Source organism: Thamnophis elegans, chromosome 8, assembly GCF_009769535.1.
Source record: "Thamnophis elegans isolate rThaEle1 chromosome 8, rThaEle1.pri, whole genome shotgun sequence".
Taxonomy (NCBI): Eukaryota; Metazoa; Chordata; class Lepidosauria; order Squamata; family Colubridae; genus Thamnophis; species Thamnophis elegans.
Window position 1 is genome coordinate 74,860,106 of NC_045548.1, and position 20,799 is coordinate 74,880,904.

The 20,799-nt window shown below is 39.1% G+C and overlaps 1 protein-coding gene across 1 annotated transcript; it reads left to right on the plus strand.

Annotated features, from left to right (window-relative positions):
- The first annotated feature begins 10,625 nt into the window (after nt 1-10,625).
- On the plus strand, nt 10,626-18,161 carry LOC116512039 (mas-related G-protein coupled receptor member H-like). The gene is made up of 3 exons (XM_032222314.1): nt 10,626-10,951; nt 11,072-11,189; nt 17,184-18,161. Exons 1-3 carry the CDS (start codon nt 10,626-10,628, stop codon nt 18,159-18,161), a joined length of 1,422 nt encoding a protein of 473 aa, XP_032078205.1.
- Nucleotides 18,162-20,799: the final 2,638 nt, after the last annotated feature.

The window sequence follows — 20,799 nt, forward strand, 5'->3', positions numbered from 1 at the left end:
TTTGATGTCTATTGTTCTGGACAGTACGGCTGTTATCTTCTGTGGAAATGAATTTGGACCCCACACACCGTAAAGGACTTGCTTCCCCTCAGTTGCTCTCCATGGAAGCAAAGCAGAAGTGACTCGTGAAGACAGCTTGTTTGATCACCTTGTCAAAGAAAAGAGGAGATCCTTCTAGATTTTGTGGGGAGTTTTTTTCCTCTGAGCACTGTGTGAAAAGTGGAAAGAAAACAAACCATGATCTTATGATCATTTTGATGGCATACAATACAGTATGGATCTTCCTAGTTTTATTCTAAAGTATACGTAATAGTGCTGTACAAAGTAATTATTCATAATTTTTATTCTTCTAAAATGTTCAATTGTTATGAAAAGCATAATATCTTCCATTATGATATCAATTATATAACCCTCCATTTCTATGGTTAGAAAAGATGGAGAAGATAAAATTTAAACCAGTTGTCCATGTGTGTTATTGGGGATTGGGGGAGAAGAAAGGAAGAAAGGGAGAGAGGAAGAAAGAGAAGGAGGAATAGGAAATGGGGATAGTGGAATGTAGGAGAAACAGGACTAGAGAAAAAAAAGGAAAGGGGAGGGGAGGGGAAAGGACTTGAGAAAAGGATAGAGGAAGGGAGAGTACATTAGGAAATGGGGATGGTGGAATGTATGGGTGTAGGGCTAGGGGAAGGAGGGAAGGAAGGAAGAAAGGAAAGAAGGAAGGAAGGAAGGGCAATATCAATAGCACTTAGACTTATATACCACTTCACAGTGCTTTTACAGCCCTCTCCAAGTGGTTTACTGAGTCAGCCTCTTGCCCCCAACAATGTGGGTCCTCATTTTTCTGACCTTGGAAGAACGGAAGACTGAATTGATTTTGAGCCAGTCAGGATTGAACTGCTGGCAGTGAGTTAGTCTGCAAAACTGCATTTTAGCCACTGTGCCACCACAGGAAGGAAGGAAGGAAGGAAGGAAGGAAGGAAGGAAGGAAGGAAGGAAGGAAGGAAGGAAGGAAGGTGGATGTTTTCTAGGTGTCCAGAATTTTAAATATAAACATCATCATAATCATTATAATCATAGTATCAATTGTTATTGAAAAGTCTACTATCTTCCGTTATGATATCAATTATATAACCATCAAAATATTTAAGGAAAGTAATTTTTGATGGGAAGACCTGTATATGTTAGGAATTGATAACTGGAATTTTTTCTTCATTAAGCTCCTCTGAGACTTCTTTTCTTTAAAACGATCCATAACAGATGAATAATGTTCCGGTTGGCTTATATTCATTCACAGATGAGCATTGCAGAAGGGAAAACTGTTATCCTTTGGAATCGCTAGTTGATTAATTTCTGCCCTACTAAGCAGTTCTACTAATATGGATTCTCACATGGTTAGTGACAAGTTAAAAAGGGCTTGTCAGGCTTCCAAGTAATACACCCATAGCAAACAGAACTCCGAGGCAGGTAGGTTCCTCAAAGAACAGGTTTATTGGACATGTCACATTGGCACAATCTGCTGAAAACCAACTCTGAATGTCCCTGCAATTTTTATCTGATTAAAAGTAAAAGTGTTCCCCTTTTTCCAAACAATCAGTGACATGGTCCAATCAGGCTGCCATCCAGTTGCCTGGTAACTTCACTCCTCCTCTATCCGGACACTTGTGGAAATGTCCTTGGTTCCCAGGAGAAAGTACTCTGTTTTGGCTACAAAACCCCAGCTATCTCAATTCCCCCCTCCCTATCCTTCAGCTCAAAATGGTTCCGGTCAGGTCACCTTCAGGGTTGACAGGGGTACTACTGATTTTTTAAAGAAATGTTTGTATTTTTTTATTAATCAAAATAAATATTCACTCTATCTGGAATCCTCCTGAGATTAGAACAAATGTTCCCAACAAAAGGAGACAATTCTTCTCAATGGGAGGGAGATTTTCCCCTCCTGAGATGAGTAAGGGAATTGAGAGAGTTGGAGGTAATTGTTTGGAATTTCTTTTGTTCTTTATCAACCACTTCCACTCACTGCTGTGGAATTAAAGGTAAAGGTAAAGGTTCCCCTTGCACATATGTGCTACTTGTTACCGACTCTAGGGGGCGGTGCCCATCTCCATTTCAAAGCCTAAGAGCCAGCATTGTCTTAAGACGTCTCCATGGTCATGTGGCTGGCATGACTAAACACCGAAGGCACACGGAATGTTACCTTCCCACCAAAGGTGGTTCCTATTTTTTCTACTTGCATTTTTTACATGCTTTCAAATGGCTAGGTTGGCAGAAGCTGGGACAAGTAACGGGAGATCACTGTCTTACACGGTGCTAGGGATTCAAACCACCAACCTTTCTGATTGACAAGCTCAGCATCTTAGTCACTGAGCCCACCCCCCCCCCCCCACACACACACAAACACATCGTGTGTGTGGGATTAAAGAAGTCTAAAGGCTCCTTGGCAGAGTTGATGGGTTGGTTTCTCAAGAAACAGAGGAGGTTTAACAAGGGACTTATGGTTTCTTTAGAAAAGTAAGTTAACATCTTGGGAAACTGGAAGGGGAAATATTGCTTTTCTGCTTCAAGTAATCAACTGAAACTAAACCAAACCAAACCAACCACAAAATAATAAAAGAAAATAAAGGCTACAGTAAAACCACAATTGCATACAACGCCATAGAAGCCACCTTAAAATGATATCTTACCCCAAACTGATCTGCTTGGTAGAATGGCTCAAAGGTTAGGACATATTTCTCCACTGATATAAAATGAGTAATTATTTAATTGGAGAAAAGAATGAATGTAAGAGGCAAACAGTAGGAAAAAGAGAATAAAATCAACAAAAAGGGCAAGAACATTATGTGGGCTGGGAAGCCATTCTTGAAATAACTCTGCTGTCTGTGATGTGCAAATATATGCATAGATAGATAGATGATAGATAGATAGATAGATAGATAGATAGATAGATAGATAGATAGATAGATAGATAGATATATATATATATATATATATATATATATATATATATATATATATATAGAGAGAGAGAGAGAGAGAGAGAGAGAGAGAGAGATACATATAGATATAGATATAGATATAGATATAGAGATAGAGATAGAGATAGAGATAGAGATAGAGATAGAGATAGAGATAGAGATAGAGATAGAGATAGAGATAGAGATAGAGATAGATATAGATAGATAGATAGATAGATAGATAGAGATAGAGACAGATAGATAGATACACATACATACATACATACATACATATACACACACACATACACACACACACACACAAACACACACACACATATATATACATACATATAAATATACATATACATATACATATACATATACATATACATACACATACACATACATACATACATACATACATACATACATACATACATACAATCAAGGAATGAAGTTTCACAATACAAGATGTATCCAGAAAAGATTCTCTAAATGAAAAGGAGGAGCTTAAAGTCAGGTCATGAGTGGAGAAACAGTCAGTAGAGAAGAGGACCAGAAAGGGACATCTTCACAAACTTTCTGACAAATAAAAAAATCTTCATGACAAATAACCACATCTGTCCAGAACATCAAGAGATGATTTGTGGCTCACTGCAAAGTAGGATTGATAAGGGCTGTGGAACCACATTATCAATTTTGAGTCCCCATTAAAGGAGGATTGGCCCTATGTGTATAATTCACGGGGTTACAAGAAGAAAACACTCTAAGTAACACTATAGTAGATGCAACAGAACTTCTACAGTCTTCAAACATTTGTGAGAACTTAGATTTTGAGACTCATCCTGAACCAAGAAAGTATTCTTTCCATACAATAGTAACCATGAGGAAAGTTCTACCTTTTCTGTGGACATACCTGGTGATGATGTTCAAGAATCCCTGCTGAGAATGAGAAGGTCTCTTTGAGAATCCAAAATATGGCCAGATAACGAGATTTCTTTCAGCAATCCAGTCTGGTGTGTATTTGATGTAGCTGTGGTGAGCAAGGAGAATTTGTTCATCAACAGGAACGCTTTTCTAGATAAAGAAAAGAGGAACTTGCTTAACATGTTGACATATACTTTGAAAGAGCATTTCTACAAACTGTATGCAAACAAATGTTTAAAGAGTTCATGACTTTGAAAGAAAAGCAAGAAACATCACACAGAAAAAAACTGTCCAATCTCATGTATGTTCATAACTTCTGGAAGAATGAGGAAAGACATGGAATTGAACCCTAAAGTCTGCTTCATCCTTTATTTGCAAACATTAGTGATGTTTTGAATTTTTTGCATGACATTTTAAGGTCAATTGAATGGCTAAATAAACATTTTTATAGCTTTCTATCAGTTGTGAGGCCCCTTAGAAGACTGAATAGATTATATAGGTCACCATAATGTTTTCAAGGACATATATTGGGTTGAAAAGAATCATCTGGAGCAAAGGAAGCATAAAAGAAGCTTTATGCTTGTGGTGTTTTTCAAGATACAGAAAATATTTCACACGGGGTTATCCTTGAAGAGAATTGAGAGCTACAGCTGGTCCAGAATGCAGCAGCCTCAATGGTCATGAACTGTTCATTTTGCCCATCTGACCCTCCCCTTTGTGAGTTGCACTGATTATCACTGGGCTTCTGGGCATAACTCAAAGAGTTAGTTGTCACCTATTAGGAGTCAAACTATTCTCCACAGCACCTGAAGGCAGGAGAAGAAGCAATGGGTGGAAACTAATCAAGGAGGGAAGCAACTTAGAACTAAGGAGAACTGACGGAACAATTCATCAGTGGAACAACTTGCCTCCAGTAGTTGTGAATGCTCCAACACTGGAAGTTTTAAAGAAGATGTTGGATAACCATTTGCCTGAAGTGGTATAGGGTTTTCTGCCTAAGCAGGGGGTTGGATTATAAGACCTCCAAAGTCTCTTCCAACTCTCCAATTTTATATCTCTATGGCTCAACAATTGGACACCTAGGGAATCACTTTTCTTTTTTAAAAAAACATTTTTTTTTTGCTTGACTAAAATCTGACAGAGTAGATTCCCTCCAGGCATCTTAATAGCTGAGCCATCCCCCCCCCACGCACACAAACAAACATCATGTGTGTGGAATTAAAGAAGTCTAAATGCTCCTTGGCAGAGTTGGTGGGTTGGTTTATCAAAAACCAAGCATGTAAAAAATGCAAGTAGAAAAAAACAGGGACCATTTTGGTGGGAAGTTAAAAGTGTTTCATGCACCACTGGCGTTTAGTCATGATGGCCACATGATCAGGGAGACATCTTCGGACAGCGCTGGCTCTTCGGCTTTCAAAATGGAGATGAGCACTGCCCCCCAAATTTGATAAATACCAAATTTATCCATTCAAATAACTGTAAAATTTACTGCAAAATTTCAAAAATCACCAATATTTGCGGACCAAGGATGTGACAGAACTTAGGTTCAATTTCAAGTGTGATCTCATTTTCCCAGAAGTTATGAACAGGGATGAAATTAGACAGAATTTCAGTGTGAAGTTTTTTTTCCTCCGAAGTTACGATTAAATCTTCAAATGATTGTTTCCGTCAAAAGACTTTCTCATTCGAAATAGATAAGAACATGTTGTGCAAGTTCCCCTTTTCTGTAATTGGAAAAGTGTTTGTGAGGCTGAATAAATTCTGCTTGCTCTCTGCATCCACATCAAATACAGATCAAACTGGATTCATCAAAGAAATGTAGCTTTCTCGGTTTCTTTGAATTCTCACCTGTTGGTTCACGCCAGGGATTCTTGCAAACCGTCACCAGGTATGTCCACAGCAAAGGGAGAACTTTCATCATGATAACTGTTATATCCAAATAATTGTTTCCAAGTTCAGTAGTATAAGTTTCAGGAACTCATAGAGGTTTTGAGACTGTGTGGATGTTTCTGATGCATTCAGTATAATGTGCCTTAGAGCAGAGTTCCTCACCTTTATGGGTTAGGGCCTCAGATTGGAGAGAGCAGGGACAAGCTTTTGTGGCAGGGCCAAGCGCATGTGCAAGTACAAGGGCCTGCAACATTCATGTGCGATGCTCACAAGAGTGGGGCTCAACAAGGCTCGTTCAAGTGGGACTGGGAGCACCCGTGATGAGCAGTGGTGGGTTTCAATTTTTTTAGAACCTATTCTGAGGGTGAGGCCTACTTTTGTGGTCATGGCTTGGCAGTCATGTGACTGGGCAGGTATGACCAACTTGACATCACTCATGTACACACAGTCACATGACCACCACCCCAAGACATGTGGCAAAATGTTTGGGACTCCTATGCAGGAGGTGGGAAGAGAGGGGAAAACCTCCCAAAATAGATACTTTGAGGATTAAAGGCTGAAATTAGGGAGATTGGAGAAGGAAGGACAGAGAGGAATCCAGTAGAAAGCTCTCACACGCTGGGGAAAGAACTTTGGGGGAACGGAGGAGACACGATAGAGAGGAATCCAGGACAAAGCTATCACACTCTGGGGAAAGAACAGAGGGGAATCCAGGACAAAGCTATCACATTTTTGGAAAAGCACTTTGGGGAAACGGAGGAGGCAAGACAGAGGGGAATCCAGGAGAAAACTCATGAGCTTGCCACTGCTGTGCAGTGGATTGTGCCGCTGCTTCTCCGTTCACCACCTCCACTCCCAGGTATGGGACTTGACACCGAATTGGGCTAGGATAGTGCAGACAGGCGGGAGGAATGAGCGATGGAGCGGCTTACGGATGGGCAAGGGTGAGCAAGGAGCAACAGGGCCGGGGCAGGCGTTCCGGAAGTAAGGCGAAATATTTATACGATCTGAAGAGAAACCAGAGTTCCGGAAGTTACTTCTGGGTCCACCGGTCGAACCTCCTCTCACCGGATTGGTAAATTTGACCATCCGGTTCTCCCAATCTGGTGTGAACTGGCAGAAACCCACCACTGGAAAGGATACTGCAAAATCTCCATTCCTACCCCACTCCAGGGGAAGGTTACCCCATTTCCTCCTGATCAGCTGGGAGTCAGGAGGCAGAGAATAGATGGGGGTGGGGCCAGTCAGAGGTGCTATTTACTGGTTCTCCAAACTACTCAAAATTTCCGCTACCCGTTCCCCAGAACTGGTCAGAACCTGCTGAATACCACCTCTGGTTTTTCACCCTTATCACAGACACAGAGACACAGAGACACACAAACGCAGACACACACACTTACCCATGAGAACAAGACACAAACATGTGGAAAATTTTAAATTCACTAACACTTGCAGACATTTGGATTCAGTTTTATATATTTTCACATTCTTGCCCAGTTTCTAAGGTTTCTACCCAGACCCCTGTCTCCCTTTCAAGCATATCTTCCAACTCTCTTAATATATCCCCCCCCCCAGTTTAATTCATCGATCACTGTTATTTCCATTTTTATCTCCTCTTTGTCATCTTCTTCCTTTGTTTCTTCTGTTGACTCCTCCCTTTCCTGGACGGCTTGGTCTTTGCTCATCAACCCTAGTGTGGTATCTTCCATTTTGTCCATAATCTCTTTAAATCCCTTCTCCATGATGTCTTTTGTATTTTGAAAAAGCAATTCCATCTCCTTTGGAATTCCACTCATTTCTTCCTTATAAAGTATTTTATTTTGTTTTAAGAGATTCAACTTTTGTCTAACAATCCAGAAACTATTTGTTCAATCCTTAAATTACCCTTCAGGGAGTATGCTAGTCCCAGTTCTTTATATCCCATATATAAACACTAAATGCCAGGATCATATTATTGTATGTGGTGGACAGGTGTAGAAGCAAAAAAATACTGGGCAAAAATTTGAATATGGTTGGAGAAGATGACATAGCAACATATTGATTTAAAACCTGAATTGTTTTTGTTGGGTATCTTACCAGAGAAATATAGTAAAGAAAATGTATATTATTCATGTAATAACTGCGGCTAGAATTGTATTTGCACAAAATTGGAAAGCTGAAGAAATCCCTACAGATGAAAATGTGATGAAGAAAATATTAGAATGTGCATAAATGATCAGATTAACACTCGCAATTAAAGAAAAGAAAGAATCTAATTATTATAATATATGGGAGTTATTTTATCATTGGTTAGCAAATGAATATGGACAAAAAGTGTAAAATTAAATAAATTAGGACGGGAAATGTTATGATAGGAGTTATGTTAAGTCGTCATGTTAAAGTAATAACAATGTCTATAAAGAATTTGGTGGTAATCTATAACTATTATGACACAAAAAATTGTACTCAGATGACACACTGATTAATGAATGATGAAATGTTTGTATTGAAGGAAAACAAATAAAAAAACTTTATATATATATATATATATATATATATATGTGTGTGTGTGTGTGTGTGTGTGTGTGTGTGTGTATTTGTGCTGATAAATATAACTCTATATATTTGTAACATATGTATATGTATGATCACATAGTCCAATAAATAAATCATATATATATATATGTGTGTTTTCTGAGGTTTTTGCGGGTGTTAGTATGTAGGTCTCTAGTTGTTCGGGTTTTCTCCCGCGTAGAATTGGAGATGTCTTGGCGACGTTTCGACGAAGTCTCATTCGTCATCTTCAGGCGGCTTCAGACTACTTCAGGTTTGGTGTTTCCAGGAGTATATATATATATATATACTAGTATAGATCTATTTCAAGCTATTTAGCTCTCATCAGCTAGCCATACCCTTACTGGGATTTGAACCTGGGCTATATTACATACTAGGCAAACATCTTAGCCATTAGGCCACAGGCTCTTATCTGTTATCAGCAAAGCCAGGGTGAAAATCTTATATACATATACATATACATATACATATACATATACATATACATATACATATACATATACATATACATATACATATACATATACATATATATATACACACACACATACATACATACATACATACATACATACATTCAGTTCCATTTAAATAGTCCCCGAGGTTGTCCCTTTTGCAAGTTCAATCTTCTTGAATAACACTCAAGTGCCCCTTTAGTTGAATAGTTTCCTCATTTTTATCTTTGGGTCTCCAATAATCATGGGGTACCTAGTGTTTTCTCATTTTTAGTGACCTTATAAACCAAGATAAGATTACACTTGGTTGCACAGTCTGTTTCTTGTTTTTCCTTTGAGGTTATGATTAAACATATAAATATTTCCTTTGCAATAAAATTAGTTCCTCTTTTCTTTACAGGAAATCTGATCTTGTCACCAAATAAATTCTGCTTGTTCATCCTAGCCACATCAAAGGCAGAGCAAACTTGGATTCATCCAATAAATCCAGCTCTCTGGACTTCTCTGGATTCTCGAAGACCTTCTTCTTCTCACCACGGATTCCTGCAGATCATCACCAGGTATGTCCACACAGGAAAGGTAGAACTTTGCTCCTGATAATTATTATATACAAAGAACCCTGTCCAAATTCAGAATGAGTGTTAGGAACTGCTGGTCAGGTTTGATCACGTAGTCCAACAACACTTAAGAAGTTTTAATTTCCAGCGTCTTTCTCCCAACTTGGAACTCAACCAGATGGATTTTCCTTATTACAAAGCAAAGCAACAAAGGTGATTACAGGACTGGAGGCTAAAACATATGAAGAACGGTTGCAGGAACTGGGTATTTCTAGTTGAATGAAAAGAAGGACTAGGGGAGACATGATAGCAGTCTTCCAATATCTCAGGGGCTGCCACAAAGTGGGAGTCAAACTACTGTGTTTTCCTGAAAACAAGACCGGGTCTTATTTTCTTTTGACCCCCAAAATAAGCACTTGACCTTATTTTCAGAGAGGTCTTATTTTTGAGGTGCAGGAGGCGACGAGCATAGTCACCTCATGGCTGCTGCTGTGTTGCAATATTTTCAGGGAGGGCTTATTATCAGGAGTGGCTTATTTTAGCGCATGAGCTCAAAAGCCCAATTGGGCTTATTATCCAGGGAGGTCTTATTTGGGGGGAAAAAGGGTATTCTCCAAAGCACCTGAGGGTAGGACAAGAAACAATGGGTGGAAACTAATCAAGGAGAGAAGCAACTTAGAACCAAGGAGAAATTTCCTGACAACTTGCCTCCAGAAGTTGTGAATGCTCCAACACTGGATGTTTTTAAGAAGATGTTGGATAACCATTTGTCTCACAGTCCCCATCTGTGCTGATCTTGGAGCCCAGGAAAATAAAATCTGTCACGACCTCCATTCCTTCCCCATCTATTTGGCAGGGATTGAGAGGTGCATATGCCATGATCTTAGTTTTCGTAATGTTGAGTTTCAAGCCAAGTTTTGCACTCTCCTTTACCCACATAAAGAGGCTCTTTAGTTCCTCTTCACTTGTAATTTGGAGGTGGTCCCAAAGAATTACAACTAATGCTTTTGTATAACAGATTTAAATATACTTTATAATAAATATGAAGAGATCCATACTGTCTTATGTCCAGCCAGATTCATCCTATGACCATGGCTTGCTTTCTCTTATTTTTCCCAGATTTCTTGCGCGAAACTGGAGGAAAACAAACGCCTCAAAAATAACCAAAAACCAAAAAGGAATTCCTCTTTTATCTGGAAAGGAAATAAACGGAGATTTCTGCTTTCTTTGTATGAAGAGGTGAAACAAGTTCTTTATTTTTTAAGAGTCAAGATTCCTTTCCACCGAAGATGTCAATCAACATGACAGATGTCATTTCTGGAACAAAGGCTGCTAAATTGGAAAGTCTGACAGTCACGTTTACTGAACACAACGACACTGATATCACAGTCTTACACGTCAGCAATTCCGATTCTACGTATCTGGGAAGACTCATCTATTCTGTCATCCTTTTCATCTGCATTCCAGGAATTCTTGGAAATGGAATTGTCATCGGCCATTGGTGTTCCTGGATTAAGAGGAATTCTTTTGATCTTTATAGCCTCATTTTGGCTCTAGCTGACAGTGGGGCTCTCGTATTGATATTCCTGTCCGGTTTTCTGGACATAAATCATTGGTACTGCAGTGAAGCAATAAGAGAATTTTTAATATTCACTTACTGCACTGGTCATTTTTTTCTGATTATCATCAGCGTTGACCGGTGTTTGGTTCCCTTCTCCCCTATTTGGCACCAAAGCCATCCGCCCCAATACCTGTCCACCATCCTCTGTGCCATTACATGGATTGTCTCTTTCCTCATCTCAGTTATTCATTACACTGGTTTTTTTATATGCTCCCCCATAATTGCTGGTCCTGTAATATGGAGCTCAGTTTGCTTCTCATTCATGGTGGTCCCCTTTCTGGCCTTCTTCATCAAACACTCTCTTAAACCACAAATGCAGATGGAAGAATGGCTTCTCCTAATCATCTTCTTTGCCCTGTTGTTCTTCCTCATCATTTCTATTCCACTCAGCATCCTTTATATGGTTGATGTTCTTTTCATATGGAAGGATTTCAATGGAATCGCATGCACCTACTTATTTGTTGGTCTAAACAGCAGTGTTAACCCACTGATTTATCTCCTCCTGCGGAGAGAGCAGGAACATACATCTACGCACAACTTAAAAACTGGCAAAGAGGAAGAAGAGAAGGACAAGCAACCAGAGGTTCAGGTGGATATATAATTATGAGGTTCTCACAAGCGTGAAACACTTCCATATTTCCATGGTTTCCTGTAAGGTCTTGAAGTTCCATTCAGAGCAACCTGATCTGGAAAAATCTGTTCTGACTGAGGCTTCCCCAGTAGCACGATTGGTGATTAATAAGTAGGAACGTTAGTATTTTGTAGATTGTTTTAGATTGTTATTAAATGTTCATTCGTTAATATATAATTAACTATGATGATAATAATGAAATGATAACCTTAATTAGTAAAAATCACTTGGATATAAATTGTAAATTGGGACTTAGAGAAAAGACTTATAAATTTTATTAATAAATTTTTGTCTAGAGCTTGCTGTAAAGGTATAATTTCTTTTGGGTCTGATGAGAGGAGAGGTGATATAAATAGTAAACATTTTTTAGTTAATTACAATAATAAGGAAATGTTGATGGATAATGTTTAATGATATGTGTGTGTGTCATATTAATAAAAGCAAATTGGATATATTGTGAGTTGGGGGAGAAAGAGAGGGATGCTTAGATTATCGTATTAACTTATTTTGTCTCAGAATATGTTATAAAGCTATAATGTTATTGGAGGTTTATTGAAATTGCGAATGAATGCCAGTAGGTGGTTGTGACTTTAAATACAAATGGTTTCAGATTTAAAAAAAACATTTAAATAATGGTAATTAAATGAGAATTGTGGTAAAGTGATAGCAAAATACATTAAAAAATTGATCTAAAGTGTACAATTCAATTTGAATGAAATATATGTAATGATTGTGGAGGAAACGGACAAAATGTATTTGTAACCAATCGACACGCTTTCTACAAGATGTAATGAAGGATGATTCTTTTTTTGTGTTTTTGTTTAATTAAAACAATAAAACTTTTTTTTTAAAAGCACTGATTGTTCCAAATAATCCTTTTCAATTCAATATACATTTTCAAGAACATATCCTGACATATAAAAATCTGTTCAATCTTCTATTGAACCTCACAACTAATAAAAAGAAACAAATGTATTTATTTATCCATTCAAATAACTGTAAAACTTGCATGCAAAACTTTCAAAAATCACTAATGTTTGCAGGCAAAGGATGAAACAGACTTTAAGATTCAATTTCAAGGGTCTTTTTTTTTCCCCAGTCTTCCAAACGTTAAAAACAGGGATGGGATTGGAAATAATTTCATCAGGGCATTTCTTGTTGTTTTTTCTTTGAAGCTATAATGTGGTCAACAAAGTTTTGTTTGCGTAAAATTTGCAGAAACACTTTCTTGTTCCAACTACATAACAAAATGTTAAGCAAGTTCCTCTTTTCTGTACCTAGAAAATTGTTCCTGAGGCTGAATAAATTCTCTTCCTCACCACATCTACATCAAACCCAGACCAAACTGGATTCATTAAAAGAACCTACCTTTTGGACTTCTTTGGATTCTCACAGAGACCTGTTGGTTGTCACCAGGGATTACTGAAAACCATCATCAGGTATGTCCAATGCAAAGGTAAAACTTTTATTATGGTAACTATTACATGAAAAGTTCAGGATGCGTGTCAGGAACTGCTAGGATGAAGTTATTTGATATTGTATCTCATACAAAAGGCATCCATCCAGATGACCACAGAGAAAATAAAATCAGTTAAGTAGTTTAGTAGAGGACATATACCATTTCTAGTGCATTTTGTTTATAGGCAAGAAAAACAAAATGCACAGGTATACTATAGGTGGTACCTTACTCAGTAGTAGTAACTGTGAGAGGGATCTTGGAGTCCTGATGGATAATCACTTAAATGTGACACAGAAATGTACAGCAGCTGCCAAAAAAGCCAACACAGTTCTAGGCTGCTTAAACAGAGGGATAGAATCAAGATCACCTGAAGTGTTAATACTATTTTATAATGCCTTTATAATTCACCTTGTTGTGTTGAAGTCTAGTGTTTTCCTTTGGCCACCGAGATGCATATTTTCCAAAACTACCTTTCTCAAATATTCCTATAATTCAGGATTGTTCCTCCTTTCCTGCCAAAAGTGATCTTCTTCTTCTTTGAAATTATTCTTCAATTACTCCAAATTCATGAGCAGAAAGATCATGTTATATCCTCTCCACTATCCTTAATTTTATATTGGTCACACATGCTCAAACTGAAGCTCAGCTGCCACACAGTTCTAGACTGCATAAACAGAGGGATAGAATCAAGATCACCTGAAGTGTTCATACCACTTTATAAGGCCTTGGTAAGGCCTGACTAGGAATACGGCATTCAGTTTTGGTTGCCATGATGTAAGAAAGATGTGGAGACTCTAGAAAGAGTGCAGAGAAGAGCAACAAAGATGATTAGGGGACTGGAGGCTAAAACATGAAAAACGGTTACAGGAACTGGATAAGTCTATTTTAATGAAAAGAAGGACTAGTGGACATATGATAGCAGTATTCCAATATCTCAGGGGTTGCCACAAAGAAGAAGGAGTCAAACTATTCTCCAAAGCATCTGAGGGCAGGACAAGAAGCAATGGATGGAAACTAATGAAGGAGAGAAGCAACCTAGAACTAAGGAGAAATTTCCTGACAGTTAGAACAATTAATCAGTAGAACAACTTCCCTCCAGAAGTTGTGAATGCTCCAACACTGGAAGTTTTTAAGAAGATGTTAGATGCAATGTAACACCTAACCAACATAACTATCTGTATGTTCATTTATGGCTTGCTTGCCATAAAAGCACTAATGAACCCAATTGGGTTTTCTCACATCTATTGGGAGATTGTGAGGAAGTTTCTGGTGCATCCCGTATAGAGTGCTTTAAAGCATTTCCACCTTTTGCAACTGTCCATTTTAAGTAAAAGGCCAATACTCTTTTACCAAGAGCTCAGGCTTGACCAATAAGGACTTATTAAGTCCTTGACCTTGGCTTGATAGATTAGGACATATTAAGTCCTAATCTGCAGTGACCCACAAATATGTTCTGGCTTTTCTGGACAGATTTAGTTATTTGTCAAGAACCTCATTTCCTTTCAAATGTGTGTCAGGAAGTTTATGAAGATTTCGTTTCCTCGTTCTCTTCTCCTACTAATTTTTCCCCAACCAATTCACTTACCTTCCCTACCGGTTCACAAATGTGAGTGTGTCTGTGTATTCAGCTGTCCGCACATGCACTTTTGGCAAAAAAAAAGGGGCCTAAATGGAATGCCATAGAGCCGGGATAGGTGGGTGGGGCTGCCCGCAATTTCCGCTACTGATTCAGGCAAACCAGTCTGAACCAGTAGAATACCACCTCTGCTGTCACCCAATTCTAAACTCCTCATTTTCATTCTTGAGAATCATCTCTGCATATATCTTGCGCTGTGCATCTGCATTCCCTGTCTCTATTTTTAAGGTCACAGAGAGCAAAACTATTTGAATAATTTCCTTATTTTCCAACAAGTGTTTTCGTTGCCTTTTTGTGTGTTTTTCCTAGTCTTTCTTCCCAACATCCATTCCAGTGATAAAATTCAAAATTTGTTTACTACCGGTGCTTTGGGCGTGGTTTGGTGGGCGTGGCAGGGGAAGGATCGTGCAGAATCTCCATTCCCACCCCACTCCTGGGGGAAGGTTATTGTCAGGGTTCCAAATCACATCCAAAAGTAAATCAGAATCCAAGGCAAAATATTGCTCAAAGTTCCAATTGATTAAGAGAGCCATGTTGGCACATCTGGGAAAACCTGAATCTGAAAGCTTCCAGGTTTTCCCCACCTAGCTGAAAGTTCAATGGAGATTGCAAAATCTCCATTACCACCTCACATCACCCCACCAGCCAGTGATTGTATTTGCCTGTTTTCCGAACTACTCAAAGTTTCTGCTACCAGTTCTCCAGAACCTGTCAGAACCTGCTGGATTTCACCACTGATCCATTCCTTTCTCAAGTCAAGCAATTGCTCACTTTATATCACTGCAAAAAATAAGGTCTTACTTTCAGCCCTCCCATGAAAGAGATTGGCCTGGAGAAAGTAACAATAGGGATTTTATGTTGTATGGTGTTGTTTAAGGCTATTGTTTCATCATATATTTGATTGTATTCTATTATTTTGTATTATAGTTTAGTTTTTAGTTGTGTTGAGTTGAGATGACCTTAATGAGATGTTAGCTACCTGGAATCTTGGGATGACAGGACATACATTCCATAGAGGAACAGAGAAATACCATATTTTTTGGAATATAAGACGTACCTTTTTCCCTCAAAAAAGAGGCTGAAAATCTGGGTGCATCTTATACACTGAATGCTGCATTTTTTGCCTCTTGAAACCCTGCCCCTTCACCAAAATATCCATGCATAGCCTCTAGGAAGCTTTCAGAGAGCTCCTGGGGGCTGGGGAAGGCAGAAATGAGCAAAAACGGGCCCATTTATTGCTCAATTTTACCCCCCGCCAACTCCCAGGAGCACTCTATAAGGTTCCTAAAGGCTATCCATGCCCTTTTTTAAAATGAAAAATGGGCCCATTTTTGTAAAAAATGGGCTGTTTGTTACTCGTTTTTGGCCACCCCCTCCAGGAGCACTCTGCAAGCCCCCTAAAGGCTATTCATGCCTTTTTTTGTGGGGGGGGGGGGACGGGCCTGTTTTCACAAAAAATGGGCTGTTTTGGGGAGGCTTGAAGAGTGCAAAAACTTTTTTTTTAATTTGCCACTTCAAAACCTTGGTGCGTCTTATACTCCGAAAAATATGGTAATTTTGGAGATCTTCATTAGACCACTAGGCTTTCTTTTATATAAGAGGAAATGGAGGGGGATTTTGTCAGGGTCTCAGGGCTTCCTCTTCTTTCCTGGTGAAAATAACAGATAGACATGGAAGCAGGGGTGGGCTGCTACGGGAGAACCTGTAGCTAACATTATGGCCAGTTTGGAGAACCTCCAAATCACACTCCTGGCTGGCCATGCCCACCACACCCCACCCCTCCCAGGAGTGTCCCGTTTTGGATGTGAGGTAAGTGCAGGGCTCGTGCAGAGGGTTGGGGAGGGGGCAAAATGGGCCTCCCAGAAGTTATGGAAGAGGGCCTCCAGAGGGCCAACACAGTTCATGGGAAGAACCAGAGGAAAGCAAACTCCCCATAAAACTGAAAAGGACATCCTCTTTTATCTGGCAAAGTGATTGAATAAGCTGTCGTCCATGAGACATTTTTGCTTTGCTTGTGTGGAAAAGCTTTGAGGTGAACCAAGTTCTTTATTTTGTAGGAGTTAAGTTCTTCATTTGTTCCAGAAAGTTATAGACGTCAGATGATGAACTGATCCAAATGGATGAAAACTGATGGGAGAGAATAATAATCTACAGGCACCCACATCGCCACTTTTGCCTTCTTAAGCAAGAACCAGTGCAGCCGTACACAAAAGGATAACTGAGGTGATTTCACCTGAAGGTTTTCCACATCCTCCATCTTGGAAAAATCAAAACTGATGCAAATGGCCTGTGATCTCTATTGACTAAAATAAGGGAGAGTGGTTTGTTCTTCAGCTCTCTGGATCCATTGTTAATCCTCAATCAGAAGCTGAGAGGGGGGGGGAAATCAAAATAAATTTTATTTCCACAAAACACAACAACCAACATGGCAACCATCCTTCCTGTAGTAATGGATGCAGGAATGAGAAATTTAACATATAGTTATAATGAACACCATAAGACTAATGCCATCGACTCCAAGGACAGCTTTTATGAGCCCGATTGTTTGAAAAATGTCATCTATTCTTTAATTGTTTTAATCTGCATTCCAGGGTTTATTGGAAATGGAATTGTCATCCAGCATTTGGGTTTCAAGATTAAGAGGAATCCTTTCACTGTCTATATCCTCAATTTGGCTGTGGCTCAGAGTGGGACTCTCATATTCCTTTTTCTGCATGGAATTCAGTACCTAATTGATCAGGGTTTTCACATAGAAATACTAGAAGGTTTCATATGGACCTACTGCACTGGTCAACTTTTTCTGACTATCATCAGCATTGACCGGTGTTTGGCTCTCTTCTTCCCCGTTTGGTATCAATACCGTCAGTCCATATGCCTGTCCACCATGATTTGTGGCGCTGCGTGGATAATCTCTTTATTTATCTACGCAATAAATTACGCTCTGTTTCTGACTGTCTGGGGTAAAGCAGTGCCACCACTCTACCACTTTCTCACATGCACCTCAGTTTGCGTCCCACTCATTGCGTTCTCGAGTCTGACCCTCTTTGTCAGAAGTTACCTTAAATCACGAATGAAAACGCAAGAGAAGCTTCCCAAAGCTATCCTGCTCGCCCTCTTTTTCTTCCTCATCTTTTCTTTGCCACTAATTGACATTTGTATAATCAATGTTATTTACAATGAAAAGGGTTTAAAATTCATGATGTACGGCTACCTGTTTGCATGTCTAAACAGCAGTGTTAACCCACTGATCTATTTTCTGGTGGGGAGAAAGAAGGAATATCAAACCACGTGCCACGGAAAAATGAGCTTTCAGAGAGTTTTTGAGGAAGAGGAAGAGAATGAAAAGCAACCAATAGTCCAGAATGATATCCCTTCATGTTGTAGTGACAAGAGTGGAAACAATTCCTATTTCTATATCTCCCAGCCAGGATCTGAAAAATTAATTCAGACAAACCTGCTCTGGAAAATACAGGATTAGTAAAAATTTGATGTCAAGGAATTTAGGGTTTTTCCTCAGCCAGAACAGTGGCTTCGAAGACTTTTCAAACAGTTGCTGTTGAGATGACTTGATGAAACAATAGATGGGTTAAAGGGGTTAAACCAGGGGTGAAATGCTTCCCATTCAGGCCAGTTCACATGAACCAATAGTAAAAAAAAATTGCTAGAAATCGTGCGGCCTAGCTGTTTGCCGCACAGCTGATTGTCTGAACTTTTTAAAAAACATTTTCCTACTACTGGATTGGGCAAACTGGCCAGTAGTAACAAAAAAAAATGCTTAAAAAAAGTTTTTAAAAAGTTCCAACAACCAACTGTGCAATGATCAGCTGTGCTGCACAATTGGTTCACCGACAAAAGGGTGAACAACAAAACCGCGCCCAATTAAACCGCGGTGACAAAACCGCGTATTCTAAAGCGCTCCGACGAATGACCGCGGAATCACGCTGACAACAGCGCGGTGACAGAAGCACGCTGTAAAACTAACCCTAACCCTAACCCTAACCCTAACCCTAACCCTAACCCTAACCCTTACCTTAAGTTAAATCAGCTTTCTCTCGACGCGCTGTTGTAAAGCGCCCTTCTGTCTCCACGCTGTTGTCGCCACGCTGTTGTCGGCGCGTTGATGACATCACGGTTTTAGCGATGCGGTTTTGTCGGCGTGCTTTTGTTGTGCTCGCTTTTGTCGAGTCACGTGCACAATTTATATTTACTAGAAAGCAGAAAATCCTACTTCCCCCTGCCCTCGCTGTTCTACTTACCTTTGTAGACCAGAAAACGCTTCTTAATCCAGTGCGCATGAGCACCACAAAGCATGCATTTGCAAAGCTGCTACTGCTTTGTGCACAAAGCAAATTGATAGAAGACTTCAGAGCATTTCACTCCTGGGTTAAACTTTGATTTAGTCTCAGTTATTACACGGGAGCAGGTGAGTGAATATTTTTCCTTATTTTCAAATTACTGCACTTGCTCATCTGCAAGCACAAATCAAAAGGTTCCAAGCACTGCTTTAATGTTCCCAACTATTTTATCCTCGGGGGCAGATATTCAGCAAAGATGTTTTAGCAATGAGAATTGATCCGTGACTCTGGAAACCTCTTTTCTTTTTTTCTTTTTTTTTAATAAGACATTTTGTAATTTTAAAAATACAGCTTTAAACATACAAACCCTCCCCCCAACCCCACTGACAGTCATTCACAGCTCAACATTTTCTTCCTCATTGTTTAGTCTCTAACCAGCATCTTCTTGTTACAAAATTCAGGGATCTATTACAATACCCACATTCACTTTTAGTTCTCATTGTTAACAGCTGCTATTTAACTTTCTCAGTTTTAAGTCCCTGCTGTTCTCTTTGTTGCCCACATATACCATAGGTTCCAGGTAAGATAATGTTCCGTTTCTCCTTTGTCCCTCAGCCAACCCGTCATTCTGTCCATTTCTGCACACTCATAAATCTTTTTAATTATGGCATCTTCCGATGGTATGGTAGTAGATTCCCAAAATTGTGCATAGGTTATTCTTGCAGCCACAATTATATATAGGCTCAAATGTCATATAGATTTACTCATGTTTTCTGGTTTTATGCTTAGTAAAAAGGTCTCGGGTTTCCATTCCATGCTTGCAACCTCTTTTAGCCAGTTTTGAATCCTTCTCCAGTATTTTGTGGCCTCAATACAGGACCACCAAATATGGTAGAATGTGCCATCCCTTCTTCCACATTTCCAGCACAGTGGGGATAACTGGATGAACCTCATTCTGTGATCCATGCAAACACAGCATCTATTCAATATGTGTTCTTCATTAATATGCCGTCATGCTTGTTGAAATATATTGCACAATGGATTTCAATTATAAGAATGCCGAATTTCATTTAGCTTGTTATTAAAAATTGTAATTCTCTATTCTTGTGATTTCTGTTTTCTATTTTTATCTGTTGTTAACCACCTTGAATAGAAAGAATATCAATTCTTTGATTTGATAAGAAAGGATATCAATTTAGTAAATAAATTAATAACAATTCACCTTGTTGTGTTGAAGTCTAGTGTTTTCCTTTGGCCACCGAGATGCATATTTTCCAAAACTACCTTTCCCAAAGATTCCTATAATTCACGATTGATCTTCTTCTTCTTCTTTGAAATTATTTTTCAATTACTCCAAATTCATGACCAGAAAGATCATGTTATATCCTCTCCACTATCCTTAATTTTATATTGGTCACACATGCTCAAACTGAAGCTCAGCTGCCACACAGTTCTAGGCTGCATAAACAGAGGGATAGAATCAAGATCACGTGAAGTGTTCATACCACTTTATAATGCCTTGGTAAGGCCTGACTAGGAATACTGCATCCAGTTTTAGTTGTTACGATGTAAGAAATATGTTGAGACTCTAGAAAGAGTGCAGAGAAGAGCAACAAAGAGGATTAGGGGACTGGAGGCTAATGCATATGAAGAACGGTTGCAGGGACTGGTTATGTCTAGTTTAATTAAAAGAAGGACTAGGGGAGACATGATAGCAGTGTTCCAATATCTCAGGGTCTGCCACAAAGAAGAGGGAGTCAAACTATTCTCCATGGCACCAGAGGGAAGAACAAGAAGCAATGGGTGAAAACTAATCAAGGA